This window comes from Sitophilus oryzae, unplaced genomic scaffold (assembly GCF_002938485.1).
Source record: "Sitophilus oryzae breed Bouriz unplaced genomic scaffold, Soryzae_2.0 scaffold_556_pilon_pilon, whole genome shotgun sequence".
Classification (NCBI taxonomy): Eukaryota; Metazoa; Arthropoda; class Insecta; order Coleoptera; family Curculionidae; genus Sitophilus; species Sitophilus oryzae.
Genome location: NW_022147147.1, coordinates 26,074 through 42,514, shown reverse-complemented (window position 1 = coordinate 42,514; position 16,441 = coordinate 26,074). Strand labels below are relative to the sequence as shown.

The window sequence follows — 16,441 nt, the reverse complement described above, 5'->3', positions numbered from 1 at the left end:
ACTTAAAATAAAATATATAGACTATACTATTTACATCTAAACGCAGTCAAACAATCTGTACACATTGGGCAATAAACAAACGGAGCCTTCCTCATCCAGCCTATGTTATCACGTCTTTAATATTATCAATATTTTTTTTTCTTGTTATACATATATTGAGATATTAATACTACAGTTTAATAAAGTAGGCTTTAATATTCCATAGATGTATTAAAGAGTCCTTATACTACTAAATTATAAGTGGGATACTGTTTAATAAGGATAAGTTCTTACAATATGACAACACTGATTAGAGGCGAGGGAGCCTGTTCATTCATTTATTACCTTGTAGTACGTCTCGCACGTGTGCGGTAAAGCTTTGCTGCCGCTATCTCCCCGGCCGTATTAACGCATTTCTTCTTAGCTTGTAGTCCTCAAGTGTTTATTTTATTGACTTTTTCTGTTCAAAAATATAAAATATGGTTCGCCATTGCCAAATTTGGTGAAGAAATTTGACTGCAAATAATCCATTTAAGTCTTGAACCGACTTTTGACCGGTAGGCAACTCAATTTACCCATTAGGAATCAGTGGCGTTGTTGTAGCTTATTTAGATAATATTTAGTAAAATGTAAAATCTGAATTTTTTCTCTTACATTACATTATTTACTTACTAATATTGTAATTAAAATCATAATTATAACCCTGTTAATAATTAATAATGTTTTATTAAAATATATTCCGGTTTATTCTAAAATTATCTTCAGAATCTAAAATAACATACAGTAATTTTAAAATGATATTACATTATGAATATTTTAATATACCGGGTCGTCTCAAAAGTGGCTCACCCTATAATCTTATTTTTTTCTCAGATAAAAAACAGATTTGTATGTTAGTAGGTATATGACATAAATTAGGATTTTATTGACGTATTCAATTGTTTTTGGTCTCTTCCTGTTTCACCGAAATGATTACATCTTTTGATTTTAAAGACACCTTCGGTATATTGCTACTTTATTCGATAAAAATGACACTTCTGAATAGAATGACATATCATATGTTTTGACATTGTCGCTTAAAAACATATCCTATTTTAAATTTCAATCCAGGGTGCCATGGTGTTATTAAAAACACTAAGTTTTAATCAAGGAGCCTTGGAAAAATAGTTTTGATCGTCTAATAGGTTTCGTGTCTTGTCTAGGCCGGTTAAAAGATATACAAATCGTATTATATCGACATATGTATGATTAAAAAATCATACATATGTCAATTTTTTCAAATGAAACAAGGGTGACTCATTAGCATATTTGGAAAAAGCATTTTTTTATGAATATATTGATACCATAATACAGCATTGATGTCACTCATTAATGGTATTCTGAGTCAAATTGTCGTTATGAACCGCGCGGGCATAATTACAACAACAGGCGGAAATGTCAAAGTTGACATATGATATGTCATTCTATTCAGAGTGTCATTTTCTATCGAATAAAAGAATATTAATTTATGGGTGCCGTTTAAAAATTAAAAGTTATAGTCGCTGGTGAAACAGGAAGTGACAGAAAACAATTATGTCAATCAGATCCTTAATTTATGTCATATACTAACATGCTAAATCTTGTTTTTTTTATTTGAAAATATAAAAAAAGTTGTAGGGGTCAGCTACTTTTTGGACGCACCCGGTATAATAAAGACAGTATCGTGTTAAATAAATGTAGTTTCCATTTTATCCACTTCCTATCATCTTCCTTGCTTTAATGGAACAGATTTATGTTTTCTAATTTTATATAATATTATCACTTAAATCAGAAAAATGCATACTAATCATTTTTCTCTCCCTGTCGCAGATTCTATTATATCTGTGGAATAGATCCTGTTTGATTAATATTAGGGGTTGTAAATGTTTGACTAAATTAATAATTTATTATTAATTTCAGATTACATAATTTCGATTATAAAATTTCTTCTATAACGTATTTACATGTTATCCTTTTGGACTCTAAGACGTTTCAACTTTTATTTAAAAACTATTCTTTAATAAAATATAAAATAGTTTAAATACGATATATTTTTAATTAATTATAGCTTCATTAAAATAAAAAACACCCAATATAAATTTGAGAGTTCCAGAAAATGGAGAAACGAAAGACAGTGTTGTGTTTCTGGCAGAGTCGTCAGGGAACGACCGTTACGACAGAGACAACCTATCTATCGCTCGTGTCGCACTCGTTATAACCTAAAACAATAACACAACAATAACAAGACAGTGTCTGACCGCATGTTCCAGCTATTTATGAATGAGATGCTCAGTCTATATTTTATTTTAAGTCTATGGGTCCAACAGTAATCGCTCATCATGCCTTCGTCCCAAAATCCTTGGTATCGCCTATCGATTTTTGCTATATCTTGGTGTAGCCGCTCTCCTTGCTCGTCGCTCGTGTCGCCCAAGTTTTGTGGAAAAAAATCAAGATGTGAATGCAGAAAATGTATCTTGAGAGACATTCGAGCTCCAATCTTGTGGTAATTTTGCAACAAATTGTCGATTTTTGCCGGCGGTTCTCAAAAATTTTCGATTATTTACAATATTTAAAAAAATTTATATTTTATTTTTACAAAGAAATAAGTTGGCACAACTGGAACGGGCAGGAAAGGTTAAGTATTTAAAATTTGACTGACAAGTGATTACTTCAAAATATTGTGAAAAAAACTGTATAAAACTGAAAAAATGTAATCGAGTTATTTAATTCTAATAAAAACAGTATGTGTTAATACAAAACAAACAAGAACAAGACATGTTTTCAAGAAAAAGATAAAAAAGAACTATTTCTACTTTCAAGCTTTATGAAACTTCCAGCATTTATGATTATATTTATCAATATAACTTACGTACAAATACAAATTAGTAATATTCCGCAGGAATAAATAAACAACATAAATAAAAACAAACAATTTTATTATTAATAACACTTAGCAAATTTTATAGGTACCTTAAAGGCTGATTAATTTAACTTTAATCTAATTTTTTAAACCAGTACCTTTGGCATTACTAAAATCCATTATTTACGTATCGTGTGATGTCGATATTTTACAGCTACTCCAGTTTTTAGTATGTGTTTAGTATGGTCCTTCTACCATATTCGAGATGCACTTGTCTACGACGAGATGGTAGGTATACGAACTTTAATCACGGCATATAAATCACACGGCAGGCCGACTCGCTTTGGCGGGAACGCTACGCGCATATCCTCGCGCACGCCGCCATTTGCGTTTCCATCAACAGAAAGTAACCAGTGTCGTAGTTTTTTCAGCGACAACACACAGTTACGGCAGATTCGAGTCAGTAGCGTGCGGCTTAATTTATTTTGATTTCTTCTTGAGTGATATATTTGTTGTTTATTTTTGTTTTTATTATTAATAAATAACTTGTTATTTATTAAACCCTTATAATGCCCGGTGAATACAGTGCCCGGTGGCGTAGAGGTACAGGCCTGTCTACCAATCTCGCTAGTGCCTGAACCTACCACCCGGCATTTCATCAGCCGACAATTTTTATTAAAATAAAAATAGTTTGGGTACCTAGGTCGACACAGCCTTAAATGAGTACTTGGGATTCACAATCCTGAGGTAATAATAGGCGGTTGAAGCGCAGTGCTAGCCACATTACTTTCCTTTGTATACCGAACGGCTCTAGTATGGCAAGTTGTACCTTTGCTACTCTCAAGGCGTCAAACGCTATATACGGAGCTATTATTATTATTATGTAATATAATTTGTTTTAGTAGTTTATTTTTGTTGTTCAATAAAAGTTTCTTTCTGTTTCCTAGAGATCCTATTAGGTATGTATATGTGATTAATTATTTAACATATTTTAGTTGTGAAAAAAAGAGTAGTATACATAGACATTCAGCCAATATGAAGATCTAATTAAAAATCTTAACAAACTTTAATATTAGTAAGATTTAATGTAAAAATATTTGGCAAAATAAAATTTAATGTTGTATCTAGAATCTAGACATTAAAAATTAAATTTAAAAATCACTATATTATTCATTTAAATATAATTATAAAAATTAATAAAATGAGTATATCGAAAATAAGTTAACAATACATTTTTAGGGCAAGAACATGGGCAATTGCAGCTAATGGAGAAGACTTGATTGAAGATAAAAATGAGGCCCACAAGTACAGGTTGTGTTCTGTTCACTTTGAATTTAAGTTAAGTATTTTAAAATGTTTACCAATTCACTTGTAACCGTATAAAATACAATGCGGTACCTACTTTGTACCAAATGATCGAAAAAAAAAAAAAGTTTTCAAAAAAAATTTTTTTTTTTTTTTAATTTGTAAATTGAATATTAATAAATTTGCTACGCCCATTGATAGGCATAATTTGTACGTAGCTTCATATTGTTCAATAAATATTTTATTGGTATTTTTTTAATTCTTGTTTGTAACTCTGGCATGTTTTTGTTAGTTGCATGTTTTAATTTTAATTGTCTATTCCCTACAGTGAAATATTTAACTGATTTTTTCATTTTTACTTTTCGAGAAGTATGCGCGGTTAACGATCCATTTGTTTGGACAAAAGTATTGTAAATAAAATTCAGTTTCAGTCAATTACAGTATTTTTTTTGTCACGACCCTGTCGTATTTTCGGAGAAATTTTTTAATACGTTTTAATCCGGCCCTGACTAGGAAACCATCATGGCGCCGACAAGGTCAAATTTTATAGAAATTTTAAACAATAGAATCTGAGTAGAGTTGGCGTGCCGATTGTTTTATGTGCCGTGCTTTAATGATGGTAACTTTATTGGTGTATAAGACTTTTTGCCTGGGCAGCGTGTATTAACCATAAACTGTGCTCTGGGTCTACAGTTACACTCGATTTTTCCTCCAATTGACTTCAAAAGACACAAAACACACGTAATAACACGAATCAAAATGCATCATCTTCCAAAATGTAGGGTATTTGACAAAACTGACAACAGTTGACACAACACGCAATCCTCTAATTTGGCAAGACTTTGACAAGGATCAAAAATCTAAAGGCGGAAATGGCGATTTGTCCGTTTGTCGTTTATCGTTCCGTCAAACCAATAAAATTGAAATACGATCTGTCATTTTTGAAATAAACCAATAAAACTGGTTAAAAACAACAAGAGACGACGCATGACGGATTTATATTTAAACCCATCCATAGTTAAGTTAAAAACAGAGAAATAGAAGGGATAGAAAATGAGCGTCAACATGCGCAGAAGGTCTAATCAAGTTCGGCGCCATATTCCAGGTCTTCCTGTCATTTTGTATATAGGTGGTAATCTATAAGTAATCAAATATCAATTTGCTGTTTTCAACCATACTGGGGCAATTAAATTAGTGAAATTCTATCATTTATTATGGTTAATTAACATTAATATGATTTATTTAATTATCAGTTTCAAACTGCGTACAATATTGGTATATAATACACCAAATATACGAATATTCTGGCAAAAGACGCTACGGACACATGACCTTTTCTTAGTCGTTAAACACTCGAAATGATATTAAATAAGTATTTACAATATTTCATGTTTTACTTGTACTGAATTACGTTGTTTCAAATTTGAAATTTTTTTTTTTTTTTTTTTTTTTTTTTTTTACATTTTTTGTTTGTTGTATATTCATAAAAACATTTGTTCATAATTATTTTTGATTATATAAATAAAAAAATTGTATTTTTTAATATAAACCTAGAAAAATATGTTTTTGTTTATTTTTTTTTATTCGTCCCTTCAAATTGTGTTTCAAAACTGTTACATAACATGTCCGCTAACAAATATTTTCATAATACATAAACATCATTGATTTTTTTATGGGTATTATTATTAGTATTTATCCTGGTTTTGTCGACAATAAGAACTCAATCTTGTAATAGATCAATTTTATATTTTAAATTATTTTATTACAAATTCGAAATAAAAATAAAAAAAAATTCAAGTCATTAATATATTGATAAAACAACCCAAATTATTCCTAAATATTTTATTATAAAAAAAAAACTGTTACCGGTAAGTTTGTAAAACACATTATGGTTTGTCGTAATACTAGAAAAAATCATTTATTTTTAAACAAAGAAGCTTGTCGATCCTTATTTGTCCATAACAAAATTCTGTATATACAACATACATATACCTAATTTATTATTAAGAAAATTAGAATATATGATCTCAGAATTTTGGCACTTTTTTTTTTAAGATAAAATAGTTTCTTCTCAACTGTAATATTGTCAACTTTGGCCCGTATTTTATCTATTTAAAACATGGGATTGACAATACCCTTACTAAAATACATACTGGAAGATACCGATTAAGTTTCATTGCATCAAATACCTTTGCTATAAATCCTGGCTCACAATTTAAGGTCATTTTTGAACTTCATCATAGATTTCACAAGAATAAAAGTGTAATATTGAAACAAAGTAACATTGTAAGCTTCATGACTAATAGTCTCATTTTTAACACTTTAAATATCATCTCGTTAACAATGAATATTATATGATTTTTCTCAGTGACTTGTGGCTCAGATACAAAATTAATATATGCCCCATAACAGTTTTAAATAAGAAACTTCTGCCTACAGACCTAATTTTCTTATTGGCATAATACCCTTTCTTCCTATATAAAACTTGCCATTTTTTCAGTCAAATGTTCCTTGTTTTTACAACTGTAAAAATAGGAATACTAAAAATGTTTACTATAGAACTTGATACTATGTTTGAAAAGCCTTCATACCTGTAACTATGCATAAATCTAATTAACTTAATTCTCCTCCTCTTGACACTATGAACACTGGGTTGCTGCTGTTAATGTTGGAAATATTTAGCACAAAACTACAACTACCTACAACAAACTTTTTACAATAAAAATGTTAAATTTTCGCTGTTCGATTAAATACCCTATCTTATGTTTCCTTTTCCTCCAAATAATCCTCTTGTCAAGTAAGGACCAATTTTTTATTTGACATATTTCTGGTACACTTGAACTTGTGCTTTCATGGACACTATAAGAGTGCACTGTTTTACAGAAGCACGAACATTGATTCCAAGTATCTAAAAATAAACATGGATTACATTTGGATCATCTGTAAACACGATTATGTTGTATAAACTTACACATGAAAACTAATCATTTTTCCCGGCGTATTAGCTTTCTTAGAGTGACTATGACAATATACAACAAGCGTTTTTGAATTTGAAGTTTTGAATAATTGAGATAATAAAGCAATTTTAACTAGATAACAACACAAACGAAAAAAAAACAAAACAAACAGATGTCAATTAAAGAGGGGAAGTGACAGCGAGACCTGGAAGATGTCTGCCATCTTGCCGTCGACAAAAATTTGGATGCGCACTCGTCGAAGCTCATTCTCCCACTTCCATATCTCTGGTTAAAAATGATTAGAAACTTTTTTTAGTAAAATAAATAGATTGGTATTGGACGTCATCTGCTTTTCTTCTGTCATCGTCTGTCGAAATCTTACCTGAGAAAAACAACAGAGTATACTGGAAAGCCGGTCCTTCGCGATTGAGCGTTTTGTCAAAGTTCTTAATAAGGCCAAGTTTTCTGTGAAGAGGTGGCAGTAAAAGGTCCTGTGGGTTTACAAGTGGTACAGTGGACATATTTTATTGTCCTGGCTCATAGTGGGTACGACTCGGCCACACCTTTCTCACATAATGATGATCGTTATGCTTTGAATCGACTTTGCAACGTTCTCTCTGCATTTTCACACGTTCCGCAGCACAATAACAATACAAATCCAAATGATGTTTAATGCAACCTCTTCAACTGACCGTGCGTCAACTACCTTGGCCGTTATAAGAGCGCAGTGCTACTGCCATTTGCGAACTCGAAAACTAGAGCCAATATCTTGACAAACGGATTGAAGATCTGAGCTCAGGGCATCAAATAACGTTAAGAATCGTTCTCATCTGCTCGGGTCCAAAAGTTGACCCGAATTTGTAAACTTGTGTTATTAGATATTAATACATCTGGTATTATCGTATTCTGGTATATTGTCGATTTTAGAATAAACTAATCGTTTCTAGCTTATTTTTTATTAGAATGGTCATAATCAAGAGGGCTACTGTAACCGTGTTAAAAAAAATAAGGTAATTAAGGGCTTATTTTTTGGTATTTATTATAATTTTGCTAATATCTTCGGTTTGAAAGAGGATATCAAGATGCGGTTTTCGCTGACATATTTTTCTGCCATTTTTTTTATAAATAACTCGAAAACCTTGCGTTTTATCGCAAAACTCATATTAAGCAAAAATGAAGCTTTTGCAATAACTAAACGGTTTATTTTTTGCTGATTACCGTAGGTGTAATAGTAGCCGAGTTATGACTCTGTAAAGGTGATTTTTTTATTTTTCGAAAACTAAATTCCAACCTTTTACCGTAAAATAATGGCGAAAGAACACATTTTTCGAAGAAAATTAATATGACCGATTTTAAAGTGCTTGAAAAGACCTTTTAAATGCTTTCTTAAAAAAGTTCGTAGCTCAAAAACTCGCGGAGTTATGATAAAAATTAAATGGTCACCTCATCATTTCGGAAAAAATTAACAACAAAATTTATTACTAAAATCCTAAAAAGGAAAAACTAAGTGATATCAAGCGCATAGGTGGGTTTACCCGATCGTTTTTAACGGAAACACCCCTTCAGATAGACAAAACTATTATCGGTGTCTGAGCTCATGGCCAAAACATGATGGTGAAAACCGCATATCGATAGTCTGTTACCGTTTTGAGGCATGGTGTTTTTCAGGCCATGCATTTTAACACTGTTGTAACTTTGTTAGAAAATTTTGTATTTTATGAAAACATTTCCAAAATTTTTTTTTTTTTTTTAATTTATTTGTTTATATAATTTTTTTTAAAATTAATACTTAGATTATCAACAGAAAAATTCTGATTTTTTATATGGGACACCCTGCATTTTTAATTTATTAAAGAATTTAAAATTACCTTTCCAAAAAATATAACACACTTGATATTTTGCTCGATTCCTCTTCGAGATATAGAGTATATAAAATTCGCCCGCTTTAAATACATAAGTAGGCTTTGAACGGCACCGGCTAGGTAAAAATTCTAGCTGTGAGCATCAATTAAAACGAAAATAATATTTGCTACGAGATGCCGAATTTTATAACAATTTAAAATATATTTAACCAACATCAACACATTTAAACTACATATATCTAATAACAATAAAAAATAAATAGCAAAACCAAGACATGAGATTTTGCTACAGGTGTTCGACATATCGACCGTCTTCGTTCAAAGCTATGGACAGACGGGCAGTTTTTGAACATTTTTCGTGGAATTCATTAACTCAGTGGGGGTGAAGATACCCTCTCATAACTGCTAAGTATTTCTAATTTTGTCTAGATTATACGGAAGAATAAAAACCTTTATTCTTCCTCAAATATATCCATAGGGTTAGATCCATGAGCACTAAGTCAGGCCACCCGACGGCCAACAGTTGGGATCTTTAGTCAGCTATTCAATTATATTTGAAATTGGCTGCAAAATTTGCTGATAACTTCAGCGTTCAGAGGCATTGCGTCGTGTTGCTGGAAATATGTTTTCGAGTTCCATTAAGGGCATATCATCAATAAGGGGTCCAAAGCCTACTAGTTGAAAATGGCGAACTTTTAAAAATTTGAAGGGGATTATAACAAAATACCAAGTGTGCTATATTTTGAAAGATAATTTAAATTATTTTCCGTTAATTAAAATATAGAGGGTGTCCCCTAATAAAAATCAATTTTTCTGTTGATAACTTTAATTATTAATTTTAAAAAAATTATACTTAAACCATTAAATTCTATTGTCAAAAGGTGCTTTGGAAATGTTTTCATAGAAATACAAAATTTTCCATAGCAAAAAAGTTACAGCGATTTGTTAAAAATGCACATTTTTGAAAAACACCCCGTAACTCCGAAACGGTAACAGATATTGATGTGCGGTTTTTACCATCATGTTTTTGATAAAAATTGAGCTCCAGACACCGATATTAGTTTTCGTCTATCTCCAATAGAAAAGGGTGTTTCCATTTAAAAGCGTCGAATTTGTCCCACCCTGTACAGTTGGCTATATTTAGGTACTAACCATGGACTCTGCAAGTTCGAGGGGTTTAGAATGCCTAAATTTGGAAAAAAGTCGAAAATAATGAAAAATGTTTATTTTTTATAAAATGTAAATTTTTTTGACATATCTCAAAAACTAAGGAAGGTACGTAAAAAATGCAACATAGTAAAATTGAAGGTCTTCTTTGCAATATTTTTGCTCTTTTTCAATTTTTCTGTATGTCTCTTTATTTCGTAGATATTACGTTTTTTACGTTTGGCTTGCCTGTAAGGACCACCTTCTTTGAGCCCTTAAAACCCAAAAATCTCGTGAAAATGGGAAGTTCAAGACTGTTCAACTATAGGGGTTAATTTGTAGCTCGTGTAATTTCCTACAAATTGATAGTTTTTATTTTTATAATTTTAGTCATAGATTTTGTTGTTAATTTTTTTCCGAAAAAATGAGCTGACCTTTTTATTTTTATCATAACTCCGCGAGTTTTTGAGTTACGAACATGAAAAACCTTAAAAAAAAGACATTTAAAAGGTCTTTTCAAGCACTTCTTCAAAAATGTGTTCTTTCGCCATTATTTATAAGTAAAAGTTGCATTTTAGTTTTTGAAAAATAAAAAATCAGGTTTAGAGTGATAACTATAACTATAGTCTGTTACCCTGTAAAACGAATAACTTTGAATTTGACAGTTCCCGCGGGCTTTTCTAGTGTTAATTTTATTAGGTTAGCAACTTGCGGCCATGCTGACGCAATGCCGTCTCTAATAGAACAGCCTCGGAACGAGATTTATGACGTCACACTAGTTAGATACTACAGATTAATAACTATGTTGTAGAATACATGGAAAACATAGTTATTCCTCGATTTGTTGGTTTGTATTTTAAAAATTATATAGTTTACACGAAATATACATAATATACAGTTAATAAATACAATATATATATATATATATATATATATATATATATATATATATATATATATATATATATATATATATATATATATATATATATATATATATATATATATATATATATATATATATATATATATATATATATTTATATTAACGGCCTGAGCTTATATTTAATAAATACTTTGGCAGATAAACTATGAACCATACAAATGCAGCAAATGTTTTACAATATGACTGAAATCGTTACTCCATAGTCAATGTAGATGGTTTGTGTGTTAAGAATAATAATTTAAAAAAAATATGTAATCAACTTTTAACAAGTACGATATTAGTTTATTAATTGCATAAACATTATAATATATAAATAAATTTTGTGAATGCAAATAATAATACATCACTATTAATAGATATTGAATGTTTTTTGTTAAATTAGATCGATTTTCAAACCCCAAAATTTAAAATATATTTTACATTTTACCCATTATCTTATGTACCACCTATTCATTATTTGTATATTGTAAAGCATTTGCTGCATTTGTATGGTTCATAGTTTATTTGCCAAAGTATTTATTACTATAAATAGGTATATATTATATTGTATTTATTAACGGTATATTATGTATATTTTATGTAAACTATATTATTTTTAAAATACAAACCAAAAATACGAGGAATAATTATGTTTTCCATGTATTCTACAACATATTTATTAATCCGTAGTATCTAACTAGCGTGACGTCATAAATCTCGCTTCGTGGCTGTTGAGATGGCATTGGTCTAATATTTAGAAATGTCAAAAGCTGATGACATTTTACTTTTGTCAGTTATGACATTTTGTGTTGATTTTTGCAAGAAGAGGAAGAACTGTCACTTGTTTTATTATTTTCCTTTTCTATTTCACGAAAGTAAAAAGAGTTACATATCTGATTCGTTCAGGCACTCAATTTAAAGAATATCAGTAACTTTTTTGACAGAGGGATTTTGTATTTGCCATGTTGGTGAAAATAACGGTCAAAATTCAAAGTTATTCATTTTATAGACTATATTACTACACCTACGGTAATCAACAAAGAATGAATCGATTCGTTATTCGAAAAGTTTTATTTTTGCTTTATATGAGTTTTGCGATAAAACGCAAGATTTTCGAGTTATTTATAAAAAAATTGCAGACAATAAAATTTGATTTTAACTGTCACTCAGAGACGCTTTTGTTGTGATTTCACGGTTTGATTTCGTTTTTGATTTCGTTTTGATTTGTCGAATTATTGTAAAATTAAATTCCTTCAGAATTTTGCCAGTATTCTGTTTTAGACAATGTTTTTTTAAAGATGGTGGGACAATTTGTGTTTTTAATATGCTGTTTTTAGATGACAACTCAACATTTTTAATCCTAAATAACTCGGAAAATAATAATTTTTTGAAAAATAAATAGAACCTTTCTGCTTTGAATTCTTCTCTTTATTGATTTTTGTAATAAAATGCCAATGGCAGTGATTTATTTTTACCCCGGTGCAGGTAAGGCACTCACCCCCAGGGTGAAAATGACACATCGCTACATGTAACTTTTGGTTCTTATACAGGGTGTTCTCAAATGCGAAAAACTTTAAGGGGTTTCCTTGCCTAAATAAAGAGTAGTTATTTATAAACGTTGGGTCAAAGTCAACCATTAGGGAGATATCGCGGTACAAAATGGCGCAAAAATAATGTTTTTTATTTTTTATCTTGAAAACGAAAAGAGATAGACTAATGAAATATTATGGAAGTTATTACTGTTATGAAAAACACACTTTCAGGTAATTTTTTACTTTTTTAAAATGAGTGGAAGGGGATTTGAAATAAATACCCTTATCATTCTTGTTAACGAAATTTAAAGAAAAATCTTATCAAATACATGCAAATGCTTTAATTTGGATGAGTTAGTTTAGAAACTTTTTTACCTCTTGTGTTTTTTGATAAACTCACCGATTGGAAATTAAAAATAAAATGTAAAGCATTACATGTAAGGACAAAAACATTTTTAGATTAAGAATCTAGTGATAATAACGATAATAATAATCATCTTGTATGCTAACGTATTGCAGTAGAGTAATGTCAAATAAAAATAATATTAGGAAGCATCCTAAAAGTTCTTACAGCGGCCGACTTTATTTTAAATTAACTAAAAATTACAGCAGCCCACTAGATTCTTTATCAGAAAATGTTTTTTGTCCTGACATGTAATGCTTTACATTTTATTTTTTAATTTCAAAGCGGTGAGTTTTATCAAAAAAATACAAGAGATAAAAAAGTTTCTAAACAAACTAAACTATCCAAATTAGTTTTTTTGCATGTGTTTGATAAGATTTTTCTTTAAATTTCGTTAACAAGAATGATAGGGGTAGTTTATTTCAACCCCTTTCACTTATTTTAAAAAAGTTAAAAAATTACCAGAAAGTGTGTTTTCATAACAGTAATGCTTCCAAAAAATTTCATTAGTCTATCTCTTTTCGTTTTCGAGATAAAAAATAAAAACATTATTTTTCCGCCATCTTTGTACTGCGATATCTCCCTAATGGTTGACTTTCGACCCAACGTTTATGAAGCAAACTACCCTTTATTTTGAACAAGGAATCAGCCCCTGAAGTTTTTCGCATTTGTTTTGAAACACCCTGTATATATCTCTATTCACTGTTAAAATTTCACGACAATCGGTGCGGATGTCAGGAATTCGGAGGTAATACCCTATTTTGATCCTCGCTTACTGGCCTATGTTTATTAATTAACATAATTAATAGCAGTTTGTTTTATACAGGTTATTTTCAAAATTATACCGGTAGAATGGTGGCACACCTTCTTTTCCAAAACCGGCGTTACTGGCTTTGGCACTTTTCTGTTCACTTTTGGAACCTACCTTATAAGCAAAGAAATCTATGTTCTGGAGCACTATTATTACCACGGCTTAGGCGCATTATGCATGTGGATAGGATTTATTAAGTATGTGGGACCACATACGGCGAAATGGTTGGATAAAGGAATAGACGACTATGAGAAATCTTGTAATGAAGGTATTTGTTAAATTTAAAAAATACACACGGTGTTCCATATAAAAATGCACATTACGGGGATCTCGTAAACCAGAAGTCGAATATTTTTAAATTTCGAGCCAAGACGTACGTTGTAATGACCAGCAAGTACAGTACGTCTGTCCGTTCTGTAGCTTCGGGGTATCCGTGAGAGGGGAAACGATATTCTCTCGATGTTTTTCGTAAAAAATTAGACGACGCGTCCCATCAATAAAAATTCGACAAATTTGCAAGTAGCCAACAAAATGAGTGGGCGGAGCGATTTGCGGTGACGTACTCGTCAAGTCGACGTATAAAATATATTGCTGTATATTTAAATGTTTTTTGTCCGCATTCCTTTCGTAGACACAGATCCAGCAGATGAACTGTAGTACATAAGACAGCAGTAATTATTCCTCTGCATAAAGGAGGAGATAAAGAAGAAGCTTCAAACTATCGCCCAATTGCACTCCTGTCCACATTATCTAAGATCATTGAAAGATTGGTTAAAAAAGGTTTCTATCTTTTCTCCTTAAATATAAAATACTTACTACCCATCAATTTGGATTTCTAAGTAACAGTTGCACAAATGACGCTATGTTCGACCTTTTTAATAATGTATACTCTAGCCTGAATAACCATCACTCTACAGCTACAATTTTCTATGATTTCTCTAAGGCTTTCGACTGTGTAAATCATAATATCTAAATTAACAAATTGCAATACTATGGATTCAGGGGAGTGCCGCTCGAATGGCTTAAGTCATATCTTGGCAACAGAAGGCAGCTTGTGAGGATTGTTACGTCTATGTCTTCTTATAAGCCCATAGAATGTGGTCTACCTCAGGGTTCAGTACTTGGCCCTATTTTGTTTCTGGTGTTTATCAACGACATTGCAAATCTAGACATTAGCGGTAAAATCTGCCTCTTTGCGGACGATACTAGTTTCACTTGGAGCGGCCAAGATGTTACGGCACTATATAATACTATATCCAGTGACTTACGTTCATACCATTAAATCTTGGTGCGATTCTAATCTCCTATGCGTCAACCTATCAAAAACTAAAGTTTTGTCATATAAAAGTACTATACAACCTTTTGTACTTAATAACACCACTATTGACGTCGTGGACTCTGTGAAGTTCTTAGGACTTGTTGTAGACAACTCGTTAAAATGGGACTTGCACATCGAAGCTTTATCAAAGAAACTAAGCGCTGCCCGTTTTGCGCTAAGATCAGTTTCTAAGGAACTTAACTTATCAACCTCTACAATAGCCTATTATGCCCTTTTTGAGCTACATCTTTGTTATGCCCTTCCATTCTGGGGTACTTGCTGCGCAACAAAATTTGATCGTATTTTCAAACTACAAAAGAGAGCAGTTCGATATTTATTGGGCCTGAACAGTAGAACTCACTGCCAGAATTTCTTTAAAAATTTCAAAATACTGACTCTTCCTTCCTTATTCATTTTTGAATCCGTTTGCACATATCTGCTATTCCCGAATAGTACGAGAGCTAGCAACGTCGGGAAAACAAGTATTTTAAGACGTGTGGCTCTTTGATATATCTTTTATTATGCTCTCTGGAACAGCATGCACGCCGTCTGGCTGCTGATACACGTTGCGTTCACTACTGCGCATCATGGTACAAAGAATACAAGGTATGATCGATAGCGGCTCCAATTTCGTTCAGTTGGCGCATACCACCTGTGACGTCGCTAGGAAAATAATGAAATAAATAAAAAACAAAGAAAGTTGACAGGAGATCTGCATTTTTTGGGGTTATGGTATGGTTAAGAATTGTTTATTTTTAAGACTTTTTAGTTCGTTTAATTTAATAATTACTAAAACCAGCAGTTTCAAAAATATATTTAAAAATAATAATTATCTATTAACATGAAAAAACTGGAAATACTAAATTTATTTCTATATTCGGTATAAAATTGTTTATTAGGTTTTTAGTTTGCGATGTTTATGGTAAATAATTTTTATGTTCATTGCCTCTGAATTCACATAAGGACAGAGATGAGGATATCTATGGAAAAATAACCACAAGAGGAATTATTACATCATTTAAAAAATGTTGGGAATTATATTGTTTCCCATCGAAAAGTAGAAAATGCCAATGCAGATGAATGTATTGTAATTGTGATAGAAGTAATTCCAAGGGTGAAGTTTATTATAATTAGTGACCTGGTGCTTCTTTTTATATGTAGATGTTTCAGGTTTTGAGAATAAATCGGTTGAACGAAACCCAAAATTTGTAGTATTGAGGAAGTATTTGCATACCCAGAATACGCCCATCAAGGATTATATAGCTCAAATTTCCTTTGATCGTAGGCAATTATTCAATGCAAATTAACTTTTTAAGTGACTGAAA

General features: G+C 31.1%; 1 protein-coding gene across 1 annotated transcript in view; it reads left to right on the top strand.

Moving 5' to 3' along the window:
- LOC115887226 (ATP synthase subunit b, mitochondrial-like) overlaps positions 1-16,441 on the top strand; it is a 28,543-nt gene that overhangs the window by 2,211 nt on the left and 9,891 nt on the right. The window contains exon 2 of the mRNA XM_030906591.1: positions 13,814-14,066. Coding sequence (XP_030762451.1) covers positions 13,814-14,066 — 253 coding nt within the window. The remainder of the gene's footprint in view (positions 1-13,813; positions 14,067-16,441) is intronic.